Below are 25,465 nucleotides of genomic sequence, written 5' to 3'. Positions count from 1 at the left end.
GCCTTAACTAGAAAAAATGGACCACAATATTTGTTGTGCAATCTCTCCTAAGTACGCCGATTCCCCATATGTTGGGGAAAACTACTGTTTAGGCTCATGGCACGGTTCGAAAGGGAAGGGGCACCATTTTGACTTTTTGAATGCAGAAATGGTTGGAAACGAGAGCGGATGCCATGACGTCTTTGGAGAGCCCCTGATGTACCTAAACAGTGGAAAATCCCCCACAAATGACACCATTTTGGAGCAGATCTACTATTTCCTGGTATGTGAATTTTATAATGTAGTGAAAACTACACCCCTCAAGGACTTTATCCAGAGGTATAGCGAGGCTTTTTAACCCAAAGGTACTACACAGAATTTGATAACATTAGGTAGTCATATTGAATATGTCGTCATTAGCGTTGAGCACAAGTGCTCCCTATTCGAGTTGCAAACTTGAGCAGCAAGCACTTGCGCTCAACACTAGTTGTCATATGGTCATCATTTATTTTCTTTTCACTTTTGGAAAAAAACCCAGCTCAATCATATCCCTAACTCTAGCCAAACCCTAACCCTAATGGCAAAGTATGAAAGAAATAACATTTTTTTTATTTTACAACTTTTATCTAAGAGGATGACATACTAATTGTTGGCTTTGGTCACTGTGATAGGGTCTATCACAGTGATCAAAATAAATCAATAGGTAAAAATCCATACTGTTCCAGCGGCGGTACTGCTCATGCGCCCGCCATTTTTGTCAGAAAGAGGAGGCGGCGGGTCGCGGGGACAGAGCTGGAGGGAATGGGAGATGGCGGAGGTAGCGGGAAGCCTTGGGGACCTCATTTCTCCCTCCGCTAACATGTATATCATGTCAGGAGAGAGAGAAATGTTTTTAATAGCTGGCACACTGTATCTCGTGATTGGGGACTTGAAAAAACAGCCCTGATCGTGTTCTCCAGGGTCTGCAGGTAGCTGAAACCTTGGAGATTTTCTGACCCTGGGGGATGCTATAACCTTATTGCCGATCGCCATTTTAAAACTGAAATGAGGGAATAACGCCCCTTAACGGCCGCCGTTTTAATGCGTAACGGGGATCGTTAAGGCATTATGATGTTGATGTTTGAATTGTTGTAATAACCATTGGATGTCTTCTCGTTCTCTGTAATCCAGCTGAAGGGAGGGAGAGCTACCGTCCTTTTACTCTGTAAGTTTTCTGTCCATGACGACTGATCCCATCTCTCCGTGGTGCTGTTATGGTTTCTGAACAATTCCATTACCTTTAAGTAATTACGTCTTTCTTGATCATCTTCATTGTCGGAGTCTGCGTACTGTATATCAGACTGCATTTGGATGACATTTGAGTGCAGTCTGATGTTTGTATGATCCGAATTATAGAGCCACTCGCTGTATGCTGCAATTTTTATTTATTTTTTTCCCATAGACCGGTCTATAGAAAAAATCTCAGACCTACACTGCCCCATAGTATAACACTGATCGGAGGGCTCTCAAATAAGTAATCTCATAGCCCTCGGCCGTATTTTTCACTCATGTGAATCCTTAATCCATGATAAAGTTATTGTTGTTTTACATTGGGATTTTTGTGTTAAAATCCCTTGGAGTCTGTGTATAACTGCTGTTTTAATATTGCTTTACAAGGTAAAGCCTCTGCATTTTTTTCCTCCCAGGGTCACAGTTCCTATATTCTACCCATGCATGGACATTATTAAGCGCTGTAGTAGAGCGTGCCTCGGGACGCAAGTTTCTGGACTATATGCAGCAGATGTTCAGAGATCTGGCGATGGTAAACACACTGCCAGAGGAACATGAGCCGATTATATACAATAGAGCAAGGTATGTGCAGCTGAAATTGAACAGGGGAAATAGATGCATCCTAATCTCTACATCAGAGGGTTTTGCCGACCTCAAATCATTTATTCTCCTAATCACTGAAGGTCCAGTATGTCTTCTACATTGTTGTTGGAACAGACACATGTTTCCAGACATGATAAATGCTTATTACCATATATATATATATATATATATATAATATTCAGTGTGACAGACCATTGAAAAATTACCGTGTGTGTGTATATATATAATATATATATATATATATATATATATATATATATATATTTATATATAATTATATTATAATACAAAAGTGTGTGACAGACTTCTTAAGCATGTACTGTATGTGTATAATATAAATATATATTTATACATAACACTATGATCTCTATTCTTATATCACCACAATTTTCGGTAGTTGCTAATTCTTAACATGAGCCAACGTAAGCTTTTATAAAAACATCTCTTTCAATGTTGCGGTGATATTTCGACCACTGTACTGGAAAGTATGGAGCTGCTGAACACAAGCTGTGTAAGACATTTGGGAGAAGCCTTTCTGCAGTTTTTATAAAAATGCAGAGCCATCCCATACTAAGCTAACCCAAACATTGGACTTAAAGAATGATTACTGGTCTGTCTGAGGAACACGAGCCATATTGTTTTAATCAAAGCCAGACTGCTATTCATAGATCCTCTGGTGTATTATATGGTCTGCACACTGACCTTTTTTTTTTTTTTTTTATAAAAGAACACTTCTACTTTAGGAATGCTGTGCACATTGCGAGATTCAGTTTTGTGGCCGGAAGTCTCGTTGCACACACTAGGACGTTTTAAGTTTTTGTAATAAGAGATTTGCGTTTCTAGATCCGATTCTATGCCTCACTATCCACTCGCAAATTCAGATTTTTGTTGACTCAGCTGTTGGAAGCAGAGGAGGGCTGGAAATAACTCAAGCCTAAAGTTCTCCATTTCTGATATGGTGGAAATAAAAGTCCAGGAGGAATTATTAATTTTCTTCTGCTTGAAAACCTGCAGTGAATACCTTTTAGAGTATGTTCACACACAGGTTTTTTTCAGGCAGGTTCGGAGTGGTTCTATTGAAAAAGCGACTAAAGAAAAAGCGCTAACAAAATTCTCAAAAGAAGGAACATAGTCATGTCTGTGTAAAATTGACTTGCTGTTCATATGTTCAGGCATTTGAGTGTCTTTTAACCACTTCAAGCTTTCAAATATTTTGAGTTGTTAAAACTTGTGACCTGTCCATTCTTCAGATTTTTTCCACTCTGAAGATGCTCCATCATTACAATACAAGTCAATAGAAAGGTGTTTTGTTTTTTTTTCATTTTTGAATGCACACGATGCCAGCAAATATCTCAAAAAAGTCCCAGCTGTAGAACATGTTAGAAAAGTGCCCAGAAAACGACAAAAAAAGAATTCTAAAAGAGGATTCAGCTTTCGAAAACACCTGAGAAAAGGGGAATTTCCTGCGGCATCTTCTGCTTGAAAATGGAATGTTTTTGGCCTCAAAAAGACAACGTCATGTTCACATACCCTTATCAACCAGTTTATCTTCCTCGGCCTCCCAATAGATATGAACACGTGGCTCAGCGTAGAGTTTGTGCTTGCAATGGGGAGAGAAGAGAGTAAGGATCTGGTACCCAATAACATTTGTTGGGGTAGAGTCGGGAAGTCCCCTTCAAACAGTAGTTGGTCAGCCAATTATATAAACCTTCTAGAACACGGGTTACACTTCCTATTCTGCCTTTGTCAAAAAGCAATCCTTAATAATTACAGTGCATAGCATAACTGAGAATATTTTAATCAATATCTCACTGAACACAAGAACAATTTCTAAAATTTTGACATGGCTGAGCTTCATAGAACATTTTTTAACCCATAGCATGAAAGTAAGGATAATAATATAACTTTCATTACAAAATCTTACGTTTTACTCAAGTTACTAAAAAATTATAACTCTCAGAATAAAAGGATGCAAAAATAATTATTTTTTCTATAAAATAGTTATTGTGTAAAAGCACCAAAACATATTGCTGTAATTGTACTGACCTGAAGAATAAAGTTGCCTTATCAATTTTTGCCACATGCAGAACAGCATAAAAAAACAAAAAACACAATTCCTGAATTGCTGGTTTTTGTTCAGTCTGCCTCCCAAAAATCTAAATAGAAAACGATTAAAAAATGTCACGCCTGAAAATGCTATCAATAAAAATGTCAACTCGTCCCGGAAAAAAAAAAAGAAACCCTCACCTGACTCTGACAGCAGAAAAAATGGAAAAATTATAGCTCTCAAAATATGGAGATGCAAAGACTTGTTTTTGCAAAAAATAGCATCTTTTAGTGTGTGACAGCAGCCAAACATAAAAAAGATATAAATCTGGTACCGCTATAATTGCACTGATCCGAAGAATAAAGTCGTCTAATCATTTATACCATACAAGGAATGGCGTAAAAAATACAACCAATTCTTTACCTGCTGTTGATTTGTTCATTCTGCCTCCCAAAGATCGCAGTAAGGGTCAGCTCACATTTATCCTGTGCTCTACACCGAGCGCTTACACGGAGGTTCTTAAGTATATCTCTGAAATATGTGTATATACACATGTCATTGAGATGCACATATATTTATAATTCACAGAGTTCTTCATAGCAGAATAGCCGCTAATTCAATTGCCGGCTTTTGTCAAATCGTTCCCCAACCCGACATGAAATGACACATGGTTTACATACAGTAAACTATTTCATTTCATGTTTTTTTTTGTATGTCTTTCATTAGTAATTAGATGAGGGTTGATGTGTAAAATTTGGGAGGTGTAAGTGTTAATTTAAGGGGTTAATTCGTTGAAAAAAAATGTGTGGGCTCCCGCGGTAATTTGTTAATGCGGGAGCCCACACATTTTTTTACAACGAATTAACCCCTTAAATTAACACCTACACCTCCCAAATTTTAAACATCAACCCTCATCTAGTTACTAATGAAAGACATACAAAAAAAAACATGAAATGAAATGGTTTACTGTATGTAAACCATATGTCATTTCATGTCGGGTTGGGGAATGATAAGGACACTGGGTGCGTATTTCTCGCAAGTCACACATCTGGTCCGTGTATAATCCGTATTTTTTGCGCACCCATAGACTTGCATTGGCGTAGTACGGCCGTAGTACGCTGACAATCGCAGCATGCTGCGATTGGCGCGGACCGTAGAATACAGACGAGAAATATACGGCTGATGGGAGCAAACCCATAGAGAATCATTGGTCCGTGTGTAATGCGTGCTTTTAACGCCTCTCACTCGTCCGTATTCCTCTCTAGTGTGACCCCAGCCTTATAATGCAGATATACCTTTCCGGACTCAGTGGCACAGGGTCCCAGGGTCGCTGCTAGAGGAGGAAAGAGTGGAACGTTGCTGCAAGGAGGGATGAGGGGGTGTTCGGATGTGCGGCGTGTTGCGGGTGTCTCTGGTGCTGCGGGGGCTCTGCCGACATTTTGAGGAAGGCAAGAGCCCCCGTAGTTCCATAGTTTCCTATGCGGTGGACTCAGGGAAAATGGCTGCTAGGGGAGGCACATGTGCAGATGGAGATTTTGGGAGATGAGATCTCAGCGTTGAAATGTCATCTCCCGAGATCTTGGTGCCGAGATCTCGGTGCCGAGATCTCTATCTGCGCATGCACCAACTTGGCAGCCATTTTCCCGGAGTCCACCGTATAGGAAACTATGGAACTGCGGGGGCGCTGGCCTGTCACAAAATGTCAGCAGAGCCCCCGCAGCACCGGAGACACCCGCAGCGGCTCGCCGCACATCCGAACACCCCTCACCCCAGCCTGCAGCAATGCTTCACACTTGCCTCCTCCAGCAGCGACCCTAGGACCCCGCTTCACCGCAGCCACCACCCCTGGTAAGCAATAAAGACGCATGGATTATAAGGAGCACCACTATTTTATTAAAAAAAGTTTTTTCCTATTTTTCTCCTCAAAATTTGGGGTGCGTTTTATAATCCGGAGCATCTTATAATCAGCAAAATACGGTAAGTGCTCATTGTAGAGCGCCGAATAAATGTGATCCCAAATGTAATGTAAAATGTTCCCAATAAAAGCTTCAACTCAATCCACAAAAAAACAAGTCCCCGCTCAGGTCCGTCATCTGTTACCAGAAATATAGGGGGCTTCCACGTTACTGATAGCACAAAGGCTCTAGAATAGCACTATTGCTCCTCGCCCCCAAAAGAAATCTAGCAAATTCTGCACTCCCAAATCCAAATACCCCTGTCCTTCTGAGCCCAACAGTGTGCATAAACCACACTTAGTGTCCACATGCTTGGCATTTCTGTAGCGATGAGAGTCTTCTTAATATATGGGTGCGTGTCTCCAGAAGCATGAGCTGGGCATAATGTACTCGGTTCTGCCATAGCAGATTTGTAATTTTCACTCAGCAACATCCACTGTTGCTTGTTTCTGGAAAACACCCATGGAGTCAAAATCGTCACTACACTTGTAGATAAATTCCCAAAGGGGTATAATTTCCAAAATTGACCCCTGAAAGTCATTTCAGATGTGATGTGATCCTTACGTATTTTTCAAAAATTGTGCTGCTATAATGTAGACATGTGGGAAATATTATTTATTAACTATTTTGTGTGACATAACTCTCTGGTTTAAGGACATAAAAATGTACTCCTTCCCAACATCTGCACTATATACAGGTGCTTCTCACAAAATTAGAATATCGTCAAAAAGTTAATTTATTTCAGTTATTCAATACAAAAAGTGAAACTCATATATTATATAGAGTCACTACAAACCGAGTGATCTAGTTCAAGTGTTTATTTCTGTTTAATGTTGATGATTATGGCTTACAGCCAATAAAAACCCCAAAGTCATTATCTCAGTAAATTAGAATACTTTATAACACCAGCTTGAAAATTATTTTAAAATCCGAACTGTTGCCCTACTGAAATGTATGTTCAGTAAATGCACTCAATACTTGGTTGGGGCTCCTTTTGCATCAATTACTGCATCAATGCGGGGTGACATGGAGGCGATCAGCCTGTGGCACTGCTGAGGTGTTATGGAAGCACAGGTTGCTTTGCAGTCGCCTTCAGCTCGTCTGCATTGTTGGGTCTGGTGTCTCTCATCTTCCTCTTGACAGTACCCCTTAGATTCTCTAGGGGTTAAGGTCAAGTGAGTTTGCTGGCCAATCAGGCAGAGTGATACTGAAATTTCCATCTCCAAAAAGCTTGTCGGCAGAGGAAAGCATGAAGTACTCTAAAATTTCCTGGTAGACGGCTGTCTGACTTTGGTCTTTATGAAACACAGTGGACCTACCGTATTTTTCGGACGCACCCCAAATTTTCAGAAGAAAAATAGGGAAAAAAAATTAATGCGTCAAATAAGGGTCTGTCTTACAGTCCGAATTATTCAGCTTACCTGGGGGGTAGGGTGTGATATGGAACGTAGGTGGAGTGGGGTCACAGGAGGTGGTGTGGCTCATCCCTGGCTGGTGCAGCAGGTTCAGTGGTGTGGGGGCTCTGCCATTTTGTGAAAGCCCCCACACATCCATCCTAGGCTGATGGGCGGCGATTTAGCAGATGATCGGTGGTGCGGGGGCTCCGCCGGCATTGGCCTGAATTGAGCTTCAGGAAAACGGCCGCCGGAGGCGGCGCAAGCGCAGAATGAGAAGGCTCTCGTCTCACGGGACGACCTCTCGTCTCCCGAGATCTCACTATGCGCGGCCATTTTCAATTCAGCATTACAACAATGGAAGTGCGGGGGCTCCTTTCACAAAATGCCGGCGGAGCCCCTGCACCGCCGATCACCTGCAAAAGTGCCGCACCAGCCCGGGATGGATGTGCGGGGGCTCCGGGATTTCCACCAATGCTGGCGTAGCCCCCGCACCACCGATCATCTGCCAAATCACCGCCCATCAGCCTCAGATGTGTCTCCAGGTAAGTGCATCTGGACCATAAGATGCACCCCCATTTTTCCCCAAAATTTTTTGGGAAAAAAGTGCGCCTTATGGTCCAAAAAATACGGTATACCAGCAGATGACATGGCTCCCCAAACTTCACACTAGACCTCAAGCAGCTTTAATTGTGTGCCTCTTCACTCTTCCTCCAGACTTTGGGACCTTGATTTCCAAAGGAAATAAATGTAAAATTTACTTTCATATGAAAACAACACCTTGGACCACCAAGCAACAGTCCAGTTCTTTTTCTCCTTGGCCCTGGTAAGACGCTTCGGGCTTTGTCTATTGGTCATGAGTGGTTTGACACAAGGAATGTGGCACTTGTAGCCCATGTCCTGTATACATCTGTGTGTGGTGGCTCTTGAAACAATGACTCCAACAGCAGTCCACGCCTTGTGAATCTCCACCAAATTTTTGAATGGCCTTTTATTAACAATCTTTTCAAGGCTGCAGGTGTCCCGGTTGCTTGTGCACCTTTTTCTACCACACTTTTTCCTTCCACTCAACTTTCCATTAATATGCTTGGATACAGCACTCTGTGAACAGCCCGCTTCTTTAGCAATGACCTTTTGTGGCTTACCCTCCTTGTGGAGTGTGTCAGTGACTGTCTTCTGGACATCTGTCAAGTCAGCAGTCTTCCCCATGATTGTGGAGCCTACTGAAACAGACTAAGGCACCTTTTTAAAGCTTAGGAAGCCTTTGCAGGTGTATTTTGTTAATTATTCTAATTTACTGAGATAATGACTTTTGGGTTTTCATTGACTGTAAGCCATAATCATCAACATTAACAGAAATAAACACTCGAAATAGATCACTCTCTTTGTAATGGCTCTATATAATATACAAATTTCACTTTTTGTATTGAACAACTGAAATAAATTAACTTTTTGATGATATTTGTAGCTCCATCAGCAGATAAAAAAGTTATAGCTCTCAGAATAAAGCAATGCAAAAATAATTTTTTTTTCTATAAAATACTTTTATATTTTTTTATGTTTTGGTGCTACAATAAAATGTGGCATCGCTGTAATCGTACTGACCAGAAGAATAAACCTGCCTTATCAATTTTACCACACGTGGAATGGCATAAAAAAAAACTTCCTGAATTACTTTTATTTGTTCATTCATTCGGAATAGAAACTGATCAAAAAATGTCATGTGCCCAAAAATAGTACCAATAAAAATGTCAACTCACATGACTGTCAGACGAAATATGTAAAAATTATAGCTATGAGAATATGGAGATCTGTCTTTTAAGGTGTGACAGCAGCCAAACATACAAAATGATATAAATCTGGTATCACTGTAATCACACCAACCCGAAAAGTAAAGTCGCCTAATCACTTATACCGCACGAGGAATGGCATAAAAAATAAGTAGAACAAATTCTTGACATACTGATTTTTTTTTTTTTTTTTTTTTATTCTGCCTCCCAACAATCACAGTAAGGCCGGTGTCACACTACTGTAGAGAGAAATACAGACGAGTGAGAGGCGTTAAAAAAAACGCATTGCACACGGACTAATGATTCTCTATGGGATAGCTCCCATCAGCCGTATTTTTCTTGCGTATTTTTTTATGGTCCAAGCCAATCGCAGCATGCTGCGATTGTCAGCGTACTACGACCGTTGTAGGCCAATGCAAGTGTATGGGTGCGCAAAAAAAAAACGCATTACACACGGACCAGATGTGTGACTTGCGAGAAATACGCACCCGGTGTCCTTTAGAAAAGCCGGCAATTCAGTGCGAGATACAGTAAAATCACACTGACAGGTTTAATAAAGAAACGAAAGAATAGATATATACACATAGAATGCACATATATATATATATATATATATATATATATATATATATATACATACTGTATTCTATGTGTCTATATCTATTCTTTCGTTTGTGTTTGAAAACCTGTCATAGGGCTCCATTATATGTCCGTTTTGCAAGCCTGCGAGAAATTATCAGCATACGGATGCCATAGCCATACGGATTACATATGGATGCTTACATGGGAAAAATACGCTGCCACACCCTGACAACGGATGACATACGGATCACTATTTAGGGACCATTTATGCATATTACGGCCGTACAATATGGTCCGTATTTTTCTACATTGTGTGTGACGCTGGCCTAAGGCTTAGCTCACATTTGTCATTCGCTGAGTGCTTACTTCGGGGTTTCCGTGTAAATCTCTGAAATACGGGATTCAGACGTAAACCCCGGCAGAACATTCCCTGTAATGAGGCTGATGGAAGCACTGTGAATGCTGTCTTGCCTATGATCCAGCGGTGTCTGTATTTTTAGGCATGCATGAAACAACGGTCTGCCACACTTTTGTGCACTTCTGACAAGAACACCACTGAACATAGGCCAGATGGAGTCCAGAGTAACTCGGTTGCCTCACTTAGTAAATGGATCCCTCGCGGGTATCATCTGAATCCAGGGGCGGACACAGACTGTAGTGGGCCCCTGTGCAAGAAATTTTTTTGGGCCGCCCCGCCCTTCATAGGGCAAGTAAGTTATTTGTTGTTATCTAATATTGAGGCTACGCAGGGCTGGATATAATATCTGTAGGGTGATGCTGGGCTGTATTTATTATTTGCCAGTTGCAGCCTCCAAATTATATATACAGGCCAGCACAGCCTCCAAATAACATATATAGCCCATTAGCCCAGCATTGCCTCTAGTTGTTAATATATACAGCCCAGCACAGCCTCCAAATAAAATATGGTATACAGCTCTGCATAGCCTTCAGTTAATATATACAGCCCAGTGTCACGTGGACCCGTCCTGTGTGACACGACCAGCAGGCCGGTAACTGAAACAACAAGACACGGCACGTGAAACGGTCCTGTGTGACACGGCCCGCAGGCCGGTAACTAAAACAACAAGACAAGGGGAAAGGGGAAACAGTTACAACGGTGGGCCCTGCGATAGGGAGCGGGGACGTGGAGATCTCCTGCACTCCCCTGAGTCAGTGTCCCTCACACTCCTAATGTTCCCTAGGCCGGTTCCACACCGGGCGCCGATCAGAATACCTGTCACCCCAGCACACCCTACACCTATCCCTTGCTAGGGAGCTGGGTGATGCAGGCACTGGCCCCACCGCTGTACTAATACACACCAGGGAAAAATACAGACCGGGAAACACCACTTAGCTTTGCTCTGTTACTCTTGCTCCCAGCAACAGAGTCCACCACCAGAATGCAGCTTTCATCCTGAATAGCTGCCACCAAGCTCTGTCAGAGCTGCAAGGAAATCCCCTCTGACTCCTTCCACAGCATGGCTCTGACTGAGCTGCCAGGACCTCTCTCTAGATCCTTCCTCCACCAAGGATGGTTGAAGTGAACACTATCACCAACAGTGATTGCAACACCTGACACTCTTTTATAGGTAAGAGCCAGCAATCACACCTGTTTTATAATCACATGCACTAAACTAAAGAAACCAGAGTGCAATGACGCTCACCACCACCGGGGGCAAACTAGAACAAAAAACACCACTGTGTAATAATTCTAATGGTGTGCTTAAGGAAAAAAAAAAAGATTACATGTGCTTTTTTCTGTCATGATCCAGCATGGATCATGACACCCAGCAAAGCATCCAAATAACATATACAGCCCAGCATAGCCTCCAGTTAATATATACAGTCCAGCAACAGCCTTCAGGTAATCTATACAGCCCAGCACAGACTCCAGGTAATCTATACAGCCCAGCACAGACTCCAGGTAATCTATACAGCCCAGCACAGGCTCCAGGTAATATATACAGCCCAGCACAGCCTCCAGTTAATATATACAGCCCAGCACAGCCTCCAGTTAATATATACAGTCCACCACAGCCTCCAGGTGATATATACAGCCCAGCATAGCCTCCACTCCAGGTAATATATGCAGTCCAGCATAGCTTTAAGGTAATAGATACAGTCCAGCATAGCCTTCAGGTAATATATACAGCCCAAACAGCCTCCAGGTAATATATATAGCTCAGCATAGCCTCTAAATAACATATATAGCCCAAGACAGCCTCCAGTTAATATATATAGGCACCCCGGTTTCCCTTTATTTCATAATACTCTCCCCCATATGCGGTCTACTTTTGGCATAGTGCTTCTCGCCCTATGTGGCCCCCCAGTTTATGCTGCTTCTCCCCATGTGCCCCCCCAGTTTATGCTGCTCCCCCTATGTGGGCTGCCCGATTCATGTTTCTTCTCCCCCCATGAGCCACCCCATTCATGAGCAGCCAAGCATCTCCCCCAGGGGCCCCCCCCATTCATGAGCAGCCATACTCCCCAGGGGCCCCCCCATTCATGAGCAGCCAAGGCCATGCTTCTCCCCAGGCCAGGGGCCCCCCCATTCATGAGCAGCCAGGCCATGCTTCTCCCCAGGCCAGGGGCCCCCCATTCATGAGTAGCCAGGCCATGCTTCTTCCCAGGCCAGGGCCCCCCCATTCATGAGCAGCCAGGCAATGCTTCCCTTCTCCCCAGGCCAGGGCCCCCCCATTCATGAGCAGCCAGGCCATGCTTCAGTTCTCCCCCAGGACGGAGCCCCAAAAAATTATGCCTGCCATGCTTCAGTTCTCCCCAGGAGCCCCCCAAAATCATGCCTGCCTCGGTCCCATTCCCTCAGTCCTGCTCAGCTCTGGTAGTCTTACCTGGAGCAGGCAGGGCAGACCAGACCAAGAGGATCCATCCACTGTCCGCACATTCCTGAGCTGCAGCATTTAGTTATGGGGCACGGCACACAGTGACTTCACAGACACACACTGACGCTGCGCCTGCAGCCACAGGCCGGCGCCACACGCACAGTGAGTGACAGTCAGTCTGTCTCCTCCCCCACAGCGGCAGAACAGCACTGATGCTGATCTCACCTCAGGGCTGGCTCCTCTGCACCGGCGCTTGCGCTCTCAGGACCCGCTCCCGCCGCCTCCCGCAGCGCTGCTCTCTTCCTTGCACCTCGGCTCCGTGGCGCTCCACATGGTAAATTTGAATAGGTAAATAATTAGCCATACCTCCCAACTTTTGAAGGGAAAGGGGACAAAGGCTGCTGTGCGTAGCCGCAAATTTTAGGCCACGCATCGACCACCCATTTAGTGATTAGTCACACCCATGTCCACGCCCAACCGCACCTATTTAGCACTGCTGATCACACTGGTACTGGGGGCATAGTGGCTGGCATTATGGGCACAGTGGCTGGTACTGTGGGCACACTGACTGGTACTAAGGAAAAGAAAAAGAAAACAGAGAGAAAGAAAGGAGAGCGAGAGAGAAAGAAAAGAGAGAGAAGAAAGAACAGAGAGAGAGGGGAAAGAACAGAGAGCAAAAGAAAGAACAGAGAAAGAAAGAACAGAGAAAGAAAGAGGGGAAAGAAAGAACAGAGAGCAAAAGAAAGAACAGAGAAAGAAAGGGGAAAGAAAGAACAGAGAGAAAGAGGGGAAAGAAAAATAAAGAGGGAAAATAAAGAAAGAACAGAGAAAAAGAAAGAGAGAGAACACAGAGAAAGCGGGGACTGAAAAAAGAACAGAGAGAAAGAAGGAAGGGAAAGAAAAAAGAACAGAGAGAAAGAAGGGAAAGAAAGAAAGCACAGAAAGAATAAAAGGGGAAAGAACGAACAGAGAAAGAAAGAGGGGAAAGAAAAAAAGAGAAACAGAGAGAGAAAGAAAGAGGGGAAAGAAAGAACAGAGAAAGAAAGAGGAGAAAGGAAAAAAAGAACAGAGGGAGAGCGAAAGAAAGAAAGCGGGGAAAGAATAGAGAGAGAGAAAGAAAAAGAGGAGAAAAAGAAAGCAAGCAAGAGGGGGGAGAAAGAACAGAGAGAGAAAGAAAGAGAAACAGAGAAAGAAAGAGGGGAAAGAAAGAACAGAGAGAGACAGAAAGGAGAGAGAGAGAACGAAAGAAGTAAAGAAAGAACAGAGAGAAAGAAAGAGGAAAGAAAGAGAGGGGAAAGAAAGAACAGAGAGAAAAAAGAGATTAGAGAGAAAAAGAACAGAGAGAGTGAAAAAAAGAAGGAAAGACAGAACAGAGACTGAGAAAGAAACAGAGAGAAACAAACAGAGAAAGAAAGATTCTATAAAGTTACTATAGCAGCCCGGCTCCCATAGTAATGCCCACCTGAGCCTCCCGGTGCAGGACATATCATGATGGCCAGCATCCCTGATTCCAAGGCGATCCTGCTGTCCGCGCTGTCGGAGGAGGACATGGTGATGGATCTGAAGCATTCCTGGTTCTGTCACAATCGCCTCATTTCCGGTCAGCTTCCAGCACATCACTTCCGGTGGAACGTCACGTGCGAGTTTTAAAGTGCTCCTCGGGGCTCCGCCGAGTACTCCTGTGTCGGTGGGAAAAGCCCACTTTGTATGCCTTGTACACACTTGGCTTCGCTCCGTACATCCATACATCCAGTGCACATATGGCTCCACTTCGTACACACTCGGCTCTGCATACCCCATACACACACGACTCTGCTCCGTACACACGCGGCTCCGCTCCCCACACATTGTACACATGCGATTCCGCTCTGTACACCTCGTACACACGTGGCTCCGCTCCGTACACCTCGTACACACGCGGCTCTGCTCCGTACACCTCGTACACACGCGGCTCTGCTCCGTACACCTCGTACACACGCGGCTCTGCTCCGTACACCTCGTACACACGTGGCTCTGCTCCGTACACCTCGTACACACGCGGCTCTGCTCCGTACACCTCGTACACACGCGGCTCTGCTCCGTACACCTCGTACACACGCGGCTCTGCTCCGTACACCTCGTACACACGCGGCTCTGCTCCGTACACCTCGTACACACGCGGCTCTGCTCCGTACACACGCGGCTCTGCTCCGTACACACGCGGCTCTGCTCCGTACACACGCGGCTCTGCTCCGTACACACGCGGCTCTGCTCCGTACACCTCGTACACACGCGGCTCTGCTCCGTACACCCCGTACACACGCGGCTCTGCTCCGTATACCTCGTACACTCGCGGCTCTGCTCCGTACACCTCGTACACACGCGGCTCTGCTCCGTACACCTCGTACACACGCGGCTCTGCTCCGTACACCTCGTACACACGCGGCTCTGCTCCGTACACCTCGTACACACGCGGCTCTGCTCCGTACACCTCGTACACACGCGGCTCTGCTCCGTACACCTCGTACACACGCGGCTCTGCTCCGTACACCTCGTACACACGCGGCTCTGCTACATCCACACTGTAAAACCTTCCTGACCCCACACAGAAACTTTACCTCATCCAGCAGCATGACAACCAGCGCAGCAGAGTGCAGACAGACATGAAGCCTGAGGCCCCTGATCATGTGACCCCTGACTCCTCCCCTCTCACAGGTCCTGTGCGCACATAACACATAGCCCAGCCACATAGACACGGAGGCCCCTGATCATGTGACCCCTGACTCCTCCCTTTTAAAGGTCCTGTGCGCACATAACACATAGCCCAGCCACATAGACACGGAGGCCCCTGATCATGTGACCCCTGACTCCTCCCCTCTCACAGGTCCTGTGCGCACATAACACAGCCCAGCCACACGCTTGGGAGCCATGAATTAGCCATACGGTCCTGGAGGGGCCTCCTCCCCCCGGGGCCCCGTTCAATGAACGGGCTGCACAGGAGGTAGGTCCGCCCCTGTCTAAATCACGTCACTTGAAGATTTAGATGGAAACCCCTATGTAAATTGCTCAGTGTAGTGTGCAGGATAAATATGATCGCAAATGGTATGTAAAATGTTCCCATTAACCACTTCACGACCTTTGACGCCACGTAGGCGTCATGAAAAGTTGTGGCAAAACGACCCATGACGCCTATGCGGCATCATGAAAAGATCTCCCTCCTGCGGGTCGGGTGAGCGGGTTCAATGAAAGTTCACCCCAGGGGTACGATCACTCCCAGTGACCTTTTTGTCACCCCCTTCGCATCTGATTGGAGCTAGCGTCCATGTGACGCTAGCCCTCCAATCAGATGTGGAGAGGCGGGGTAAAATCATGGCTGCCTCGTTCCTCAACTTCATCCTGTCCGTGGAAGCTGAGGAACGAGGTGCCAGACTGCCGCCCTGACCTGCGATCGCCGCCGCTGCCGCTGTCACCACTGCCTTCCAGTAGTATATCTCTCTCCTCCGCAGCCTAATTCCAGCCCCTCCCACCTCCGCTCACTCACCCCTGCCCCCTGATCCTCCCCCAGCACCCCCGATCTCCCCCAGCACTCATCCACCTGCTGTTACCTCTTCTGCGCTCCTCAGCCGCCTACTGCCTCCTGTGACTGAGAGCCCCAGTAATCACCCTCATTAACCCCTGCCCCCCGATTAACCCCTGCCCCCCTGATTAACCCCTGCTGCTGCAGGTTCTTTTATTTCTTTATCTCCTCCGCCACCTCCTGCCCCCCCCGGTGCCTGACAGCCCCCCTCTGCCCCTGGTGATCCCCCAGCACCCTTGATCCTCCCCCAGCACCCCCGATCATCCACCTGCTGATCCACATCTGCGAGCTCCTCAGCCGCCTACTGCATCCTGTGCCTGAGAGCCCCCTCCTGTGTCCCAGTGATCACCCTGATTAACCCCTGCCCCCCTGATTAACCCCTGCCCCCTGATTAACCCCTGCTGCTGCAGGTTTTTTTATTTCCTTATCTCCTCAGCCACCTCCTGCCCCCCGGTGCCTGACAGCCCCCCTCTGCCCCTGATCACCCCCCTGCACCCCTGATGACCCCCACTGTTGCTGCCGCCGCTGGTTCCGTCTCCACCTAATTCTCCTCAGCGCCCTCCTGCGCCTGACAGCCCCTTTCTGCCCCTGGTGACCATCCCCCAGCCCCAGTGATCACCCCTGATCACCCCCTGATCACCCCCCTGCTGCTGCCGCTGGTTCCATCTCCTCAGTCCCCTCCTGCCCCCTGCACGCCTGACAGTCCCCTCCTGCCCCAGGCGCGCCTGACAGTCCCCTCCTGACAGCCCATTCTCCAGTAAAAAGTTTCACCAAACACTCGCACATACACACGCACACTATAATAAAGGATTTTTACACACGCACACACACCACACGCACAATGTCCCGCTCATCCCAGTCATCCCAGTCCCAAAGGGTCTACTCAGTTGAGGAGGCATACAGTGCCTACAAGTAGTATTCAACCCCCTGCAGATTTAGCAGGGTTACACATTCGGAATTAACTTGGCATTGTGACATTTGGACTGTAGATCAGCCTGGAAGTGTGAAATGCACTGCAGCAAAAAAGAATGTTATTTCTTTGTTTAATTTTTTTTTAAATTGTGAAAAGTTTATTCAGAGGGTCATTTATTATTCAACCCCTCAAACCACCAGAATTCTGTTTGGTTCCCCTAAAGTATTAAGAAGTATTTCAGGCACAAAGAACAATGAGCTTCACATGTTTGGATTAATTATCTCTTTTTCCAGCCTTTTCTGACTATTTAAGACCCTCCCCAAACTTGTGAACAGCACTCATACATGGTCAACATGGGAAAGACAAAGGAGCATTCCAAGGCCATCAGAGACAAGATCGTGGAGGGTCACAAGGCTGGCAAGGGGTACAAAACCCTTTCCAAGGAGTTGGGCCTACCTGTCTCCACTGTTGGGAGCATCATCTGGAAGTGGAAGGCATATGGAACTACTGTTAGCCTTCCACGGCCTGGACAGCCTTTGAAAGTTTCCTCCCGTGCCGAGGCCAGGCTTGTCCGAAGAGTCAAGGCTAACCAAAGGACAACAAGGAAGGAGCTCCGGGAAGATCTCATGGCAGTGGGGACATTGGTTTCAGTCAATACCATAAGTAACGTACTCCACCGCAATGGTCTCCGTTCCAGATGAGCCCATAAGGTACCTTTACTTTCAAAGCGTCATGTCAAGGCTCGTCTACAGTTTGCTCATGATCACTTGGAGGACTCTGAGACAGACTGGTTCAAGGTTCTCTGGTCTGATGAGACCAAGATCGAGATCTTTGGTGCCAACCATACACGTGACGTTTGGAGACTGGATGGTACTGCATACGACCCCAAGAATACCATCCCTACAGTCAAGCATGGTGGTGGCAGCATCATGCTGTGGGGCTGTTTCTCAGCCAAGGGGCCTGGCCATCTGGTTCGCATCCATGGGAAGATGGATAGCACGGCCTACCTGGAGATTTTGGCCAAGAACCTCCGCTCCTCCATCAAGGATCTTAAGATGGGTCGTCATTTCATCTTTCAACAAGACAACGACCCAAAGCACACAGCCAAGAAAACCAAGGCCTGGTTCAAGAGGCAAAAAATCAAGGTGTTGGAGTGGCCTAGTCAGTCTTCTGACCTTAACCCAATTGAAAACTTGTGGAAGGAGCTCAAGATTAAAGTCCACATGAGACACCCAAAGAACCTAGATAACTTGGAGAAGATCTGCATGGAGGAGTGGGCCAAGATAACTCCAGAGACCTGTGCCGGCCTTATCAGGTCTTATAAAAGACGATTATTAGCAGTAATTGCAAACAAGGGTTATTCCACAAAATATTAAACCTAGGGGTTGAATAATAATTGACCCACACTTGTATGTTTAAAATTTATTAAAATTTAACTGAGCAACATAACTTTTTGGTTTGTAAGATTTATGCATCTGTTAATAAACCCTGCTCTTGTGTGAAGTTTGAAGGCTTGCAGGGGGTTGAATACTACTTGTAGGCACTGTATGAAATTATTGCCTCTGATAGTGAGAGAGATGACCCCACCTTTCTCTATTCCTCCCACGCTTCCTCTTCCAGCGACAGACTTGCCACCACCGAGATGTTGCAGGACGAGAAATCGTCCAGAGCCCAGGGAGGAAGAGTCGGAGGCCTTAGAGGAAGAGTCGGGTATCTTGGAGGAAGTCTCACAGCCAAGTGTGAGTTTCCCCCAACCTAGTGCTAGTGATGCCCAACCTAGCACTAGTGCTCCCTCCTGGACCCCCGTCCCTGAAAATTTTGCTCCACGGATTCCTGATTTTGTTCCCCAATCAGGAATCCAGTTTGAGACTGCCAACTTCAGGGAAATAGACTTTTTCAAAGTCTTTTTCTCGGAGTCAATCATCAGTCTCATGGTGGAGCAAACAAACTTGTATGCCCAACAATTTTTGGCGGAACACCCAATTTCTTCATTCTCTACTTGGAGTCCTGTGGACTCTGTAGAAATGATTAAATATTGGGGACTGGTCCTTCACATGGGGATTGTGAAGAAACCAGAAATTCACCAATACTGGAGTACTGATATTTTATATCAAACTCCAGTATTTGGCATGGTGATGACTCGGAAATGGTTTGAGGCTATTCATAAATTTCTTCATTTCAGGGACAACACTGAAATCCTTCCCCGCGATGACCCGAATTTTGATAGACTGTTCAAAATTCGGCCAGTCTGTGTACATTCCCGAAAGGGAAATTTGTGTGGATGAATCCCTCATCCACTTCAAAGGGAGGCTTCAGTTCCGTCAGTACCTGCCCAGCAAAAGGGCACGGTACGGGATGAAACTCTACAAGCTGTGTGAGAGTACCTCAGGGTACACTCTCAGCTTTAGAGTTTACCAAGGAAAGGACAGTAGGATCCAGCCCCCAGAATGTCCACTTGTTTTGGGGGTGAGTGGGAAAATAGTGTGGGATTTGGTCCACCTTCTGCTGGATAAAGGTTACCATCTGTACGTTGATAACTTTTATACAAGCATCACACTATTTCAATCCCTCTCTGCCAGAGCTACCGTCGCTTGCGGTACCGTGCGCAGAAACCAGAGGGGTCTCCCTTTGCTGCTAATTGAGCAGCCTCTCCGAAAGGGTGAGACTCGAGCCCAATGTAGCGGCAACATGCTTGTGGTCAAGTTCAAAGACAAAAGAGATGTCTTTGTCTTGACCACAATCCATGGTCCCGGCACCACAGCCACCACCATTCGAGGTACCCCAGCACCGGTCCACAAACCGGACTGTGTCCTGCCGTACAACCATCACATGGGGGGGGGTTGATCTTTCTGATCAAGTCCTCCAGCCCTATAGTGCCATGCAGAAAGCGAAGGTGTGGTACAAAAAACTGGCTGTGTACCTCGTACAAATGGCACTGTATAACGCATGCGTGCTATCACGATGTGCAGGCCAGAACCACTCCTTCCTTGAGTTCCAGGAGGCGGTGATAAAGGCCATGATTTTTGGAGAGGAGGACGGAGCGCGCCCCAGCACCCCTGGAACTCAAGTTTCCCGTATGGTACCAGGGCAACATTTTCCCTGTGAGGAGAGAAAAAAAAAACGGTGCCGGATATGCTATAAAAGGGGGACGAAGGGAAACTCGTTTCCAATGTGAAACGTGTCCCGACAAACCTGGACTGTGTTTGAATGAATGCTTCAGAATTCATCACACGTCCATGGACTAAACACATCCTGACACTCCACTACAGAACTCACCCACACCAGCCTGACATACACAACACCACACCACACACACCAACCTAACGTACACCACACCACACACACCAGCCTGACGTACACTACACCACACACACCAACCTGATCAGGTTGGTATGTGTGGCGTAGTGTACGTCAGGTTGGTGTGTATGTGTGTGGCATAGTGTACGTCAGGTTGCTGTGTGTGGTGTATACTATACCACACACAGCAACCTGACGTACACTACACTACATCACACCACACACCAACCTGACGTACACTACGCCACACACACCAACCTGATGTAGTATCAGGTTGGTATGTGTGGCGTAGTGTACATCAGGTTGGTGTGTGTGTGTGGCATAGTGTACGTCAGGTTGGTGTGTGTGGTGTATACTATACCACACACAGCAACCTGACGTACACTACACTACACCACACCACACACCAACCTGACGTACACTACGCCACACACACCAACCTGATGTAGTATCAGGTTGGTATGTGTGGCGTAGTGTACGTCAGGTTGGTGTGTGTGTGTGTGTGGCGTAGTGTACATCAGGTTGGTGTGTGTGTGGTGTGTACTACACCACACACACCAACCTGACGTACACTACACCACACACCAACCTGACGTACACTACGCCACACACACCAACCTGATGTAGTGTCAGGTTGGTATGTGTGGCGAAGTGTACGTCAGGTTGGTGTGTGTGTGTGTGGTGTAGTGTACGTCAGGTTGGTGTGTGTGTGGGTGTGTGGTGCATACCCTACCACACACACCAACCTGACGTACACTACATACTTTCCATAAGCGACCTGGTGTCCGCTAATGATTGGAGCTAACTTTCCATTCAAAAAGTCAAATGGTGCTCCTTCCCTTCAGGGCCCTGCCGTGCGCCCAAACAGTGGTTTATGACCACATATGAGGTATCATTGTACTCAGGAGAAATTGCCCAACAAATTTTAGGACCCATTTAATCCTGTTGCCCATGAAAAAATGTAGGCAAAAATAAATTTTTTGTGAAAAAAAAGTACTTTTTCATTTTTACAGATCAATTTGTGAAGTACCTGGAGGTTCAAAGTGCTCACTATGTATCTAGATAAGTTCGTTGGGGTGTCTAGTTTCCAAAATGAGGTCACTTGTGGGGGTACTCCAATGTTTAGGCACACAGGGGCAGTCCAAACACGACATGGTGTCCGCTAACTATTGGAGCTAATTTTCCATTCCAAAAGTCAAATGGCGCTCCTTCCCTCCAGGGCCCTGCCGTGCGCCCAAACAGTGGTTTATGACCACATATGAGGTATCAGTGTACTCAGGAGAAATTGCCCAACAAATTTTATGATCCATTTTATCCTGTTGCCCAGGTGAAAATGAAAACATTGATGCTAAAAAAAAAATGTTGTTGGAAAAATTAAAATGTCCTTTTTTTCCTTCCACATTGCTTTAGTTCCTGTGAAGCACCTGAAGGGTTAATAATCTTCTTAAATGTAGTTTTGAGTAGCTTGAGGGGTGCAGTTTTTAGAATGATGTCACTTTTGGGTATTTTCTGCCATATAGACCCCTCAAAGTGACTTTAAATGTGAGGTGGTCCCTAAAAAAAATGGTTTTCTAAATTTTGTTGTAAAAATGAGAAATCACTGGTCAACTTTTAACCCTTATAACCTCCTAACAAAAAAAATGTTGTTTCCAAAATTGTGCTGATGTAAAGTAGACATGTTGGAAATGTTATTTATTAACTAGTTTGTGTCACATAACTCTCTGGTTTAACAGAATAAAAATTAAAAATTTGAAAATTGCAAAATTTTCAAAATTTTCGCCAAATTTCCATTTTTTTTCACAAATAAACGCAAAAATTTTCAACCTAAATTTACCACTAACATGAAGCCCAATATGTCACGAAAAAACAATCTCAGAATCGCTAGGATGCGTTGAAGCGTTCCTGAGTTATTACCTCATAAAGGGACACTGGTCAGAAATGCAAAAAATGGCCAGGTCATTAAGGTCAAAATAGGCTGGGTCATGAAGGGGTTAAATGCTTCAACTAAATTTATAAAAAAGCAAGCCCTCATTCAGGTCTGTCATGTGTTCACAGAAATATTGGGGGCTTCCACTTTAATGGAAGCACAAAGGCTCTGGAAAAGTGCTATGGCTCCTCGCCCCCCAAAAGAAATCCAGCAAATTCTGTGCTCCCAAATCCAAATGTCCCCTCTCTTCTGAGCCCCAGTGTGCGTAAACCATATTTAGTGTCCACATATTGGGCATTTTTGTAGAGATGAGAGCTAGCCTAATTTACAGGTGCATGTAACATAGTAACATAACATAGTTTTGAAGGCTGAAGGAAGACCTTATGTCCATCTAGTTCAGCCTATTTTTTAGTGCAGCTGTTCTGCATTGTTGATCCTGGGGAAGGCAAAAAAAAACCCCACAGAGTAGAAGCCAATTTTCTCCATAGGGAAAAAAATTCCTTCCCCTAAGCTGGGTCAACCATCTACCTATAATATTCTGTTATTCGTAACCTTCTATACTGTCACAAGAAAAGCATCCATTCCTTTCTTAAATTCATTCAGTGAGTTGGCCATCACCACTTCCTCAGGAAGAGAATTCCACAGCCTCACTGCTCTTACCGTGAAGAACCCTCTTCTATACTGGTGCAGAAATTGTCTTTCCTCCAAACAAAGAGAATGCACCCTTGTTCTTGTCACAGTCCTTGGTACATACAGTTCATTGGAGAGATCTCTGTATTGCCCTCTGATATACTTGTACATATATATTATGTTTCCCCTAAGTCTTCTCTTTTCTAGAGTAAATAGACCTAATTTTGATAACCTTTCTGGGTATTGTAGTGAACCAACTCCATTTATCATTTTAGTAGCCCGCCTTTGAACCCTTTCAAGTTCAGTAATGTCTTTCTTGAGCACCGGCGTCCAAAATTGCACACAATACTCCAAGTGTGGTGTGACGAGTGATTTGTACAGAGGGAGAATTATGTTTTCATCTCGTGTCCCCAGACCTCTTCTAATGCATCCCATGACCCTATTTGCTTTGGTGGCAGCTGCCTGACACTGGGCACTCCAATTTAGTTTCTTATTGTCTAAGATGCCTAAGTCTTTTTCCATGTCTGATTTCCCCAGCAGTTTCCCATTTAGTAAGTAATTGTAGCATCTGTTTCTCCTTCCCATGTGCATAACCTTACACTTATCTGTGTTAAACCTCATTTGCCATTTTTCAGCCCAATTCTCCAATTTACTCAAATCTGTCCATAGTTGCAAACTGTCCTACTTTGTGTTAACTACATTACATAGTTTTGTATCATCTGCAAATACTGATATTTTACTGTGTAAGCCATCCACTAGATCATTAATAAATATATTAAATAGTAAGGGGCCCATTACAGAACCCTGTGGTACACCACTAGTATCCCTGGCCCAATCTGAGTATGCCCCATTAATAACCACTCTTTGTTTTCTATCACTAGAAGCATGAGCTGGGCACTACCATGTACTGATGACTACAATGTACTGGGCACTGGAACAACAGTTTGCAATTTTAACGCAGAAACCTCCAATGCTGCTTGTTTCTGGAAAACACCCATGGAGTCAAAATCATCACTACACCTGTACATAAATTCCCAAAGGGGTGTAATTTCCAAAATGGGGTCACTTGACGGGTGAGTCTGCTCTTCTAGCACTTAGGCGGGGCTCTGTTTAAGGAGCTTGCAAACTATTCTAGGAAAATCTGCGCTCCAGGAGGCAAATAGCTCCCTGTCCCTCCCAAATCTCGCTGTATGGCTAAGCAGTACAGTACAGCCACATATATGGTATTTCTACATTCAGCAAAAATTGTGGGACAGGTTATTGTGCTATTTTTCCCCATTTCCCAGTGTGACAATGTAAAATCTGGAGCTAAAACAAAATATTGCTAGAAAAAATGTATTTATTTTTTCTTCACTGGCCAATGGTATAAAATTATGTGACACACCTGTGGTGTCAATATGATCACTACACCCCTAGAGGAGTTTGAGAGGTGTAGTTTCTAAAATAGGGTCACTTATAGGTGGTTCTGCTGTTCTGGCATCTCAGGGTCTCTGCAAATGTGGCATGGCACCCTCAAACAAGTGCAGCAAAATCTGAACTCCAGTATGGCGCTTCTTCCTTTCTGAACTTTGCCTTTGTCTCAAAAGTAGTTTTCAACCACATATGGGATATTGTTGTAATCAGGAGAAATTGCACAACAAATTTTGGGGTCCATTTCCTCATGTTATCCATATGAAAATTAAAAAAATGTTGGACTAAAACAACTTTTTTGTGGAAAAATGTTTTTTTCTCATTTTTACAAATCAACGTTGTGAAATTATGTGAAGCACCTGTGAGTTCCAAGTGCTCACCACATATCTTGATAAATTCCTTGAGGGGTCTCGTTTTCAAAATGGGGTTATTTGTGGGCAGTTTCCACTGTTTAGGCACATTAGGAGCTCTCTAAACGCAAGATGATACCCGCTGAACATTGCTTCAAAAAGATAAATGTAATTTTTTTTCCTTCCATATTCTATTAATTCCTGTGACGCATCTGAAGGGTTAATAAGCTTCTTGAATGTGGTTTTGAGCACTTTGAGGGGCATAGTTTTTAGAATGGTGTTACTTTTGCATATTTTCAGTCATATAGACCCCTAAAAGTCATTTCAAATGAAATGTCCCTAAAACCTTTGAATAGAAACAATATTCACTCATCTAACCAAGAACTGATTTTCATTGACTGTTCTGTCATAGGGTTCTTAATTTTGGTTATTCCGTAAGATGGCGAAGAATAGAAAGTATCGTTCTATTTCTTATTAGTATAGAGGAAGGCAAATTGTGAGTATCCAACCACAGTCTCCACATCAACTCATATTTACGCATGGCGTTTATTTTCTGATACAACTCCTCTCTCCATAAATATAATATTAATCATTTTATTCTCCAGTTCTGTGAAAATTGGAGGGTTTGAATCTAGCCACCCAGTGATATGCCAGCAGTTTACTTGCCTGCGAAAGAATCCTCAAGATGCCCAGAGCCATTGGAGAATATACATCTATATTTTCCCCCAAAAGATGCAGTATACCTTTTCTGGGCTCCAAGTCTCACCTGAATTACCATCCACTATATCCAATATTCCCTTCCAAAACGCTTCTATTTCTATCAAAATGCACTACCACGTCATGTACATTAGGTGATCATTCTCACTACCACACCTAGGGCATTTTGAGTTTTAGTGAGTACCTATTTTGAAAAGTAAACTTGT

At 45.0% G+C, this 25,465-nt stretch overlaps 1 protein-coding gene across 3 annotated transcripts in view; it reads left to right on the top strand.

Moving 5' to 3' along the window:
- LACTB (lactamase beta) overlaps window positions 1-25,465 on the top strand; it is a 103,083-nt gene that overhangs the window by 49,553 nt on the left and 28,065 nt on the right. For 2 of the 3 annotated variants that reach the window (XM_073579392.1, XM_073579394.1), the window contains 2 exons: window positions 1,665-1,830; window positions 23,664-23,855. In XM_073579392.1, coding sequence (XP_073435493.1) covers window positions 1,665-1,830; window positions 23,664-23,855 — 358 coding nt within the window. The remainder of the gene's footprint in view (window positions 1-1,664; window positions 1,831-23,663; window positions 23,856-25,465) is intronic. The other variant, XM_073579393.1, reaches the window with a different exon arrangement.

The sequence above is a fragment of the Dendrobates tinctorius genome, unplaced genomic scaffold, assembly GCF_039654945.1.
Source record: "Dendrobates tinctorius isolate UK_male_01 unplaced genomic scaffold, ASM3965494v1 ptg000062l, whole genome shotgun sequence".
Lineage (NCBI taxonomy): Eukaryota > Metazoa > Chordata > Amphibia > Anura > Dendrobatidae > Dendrobates > Dendrobates tinctorius.
This window is presented reverse-complemented; position numbering and strand designations above follow the sequence as displayed.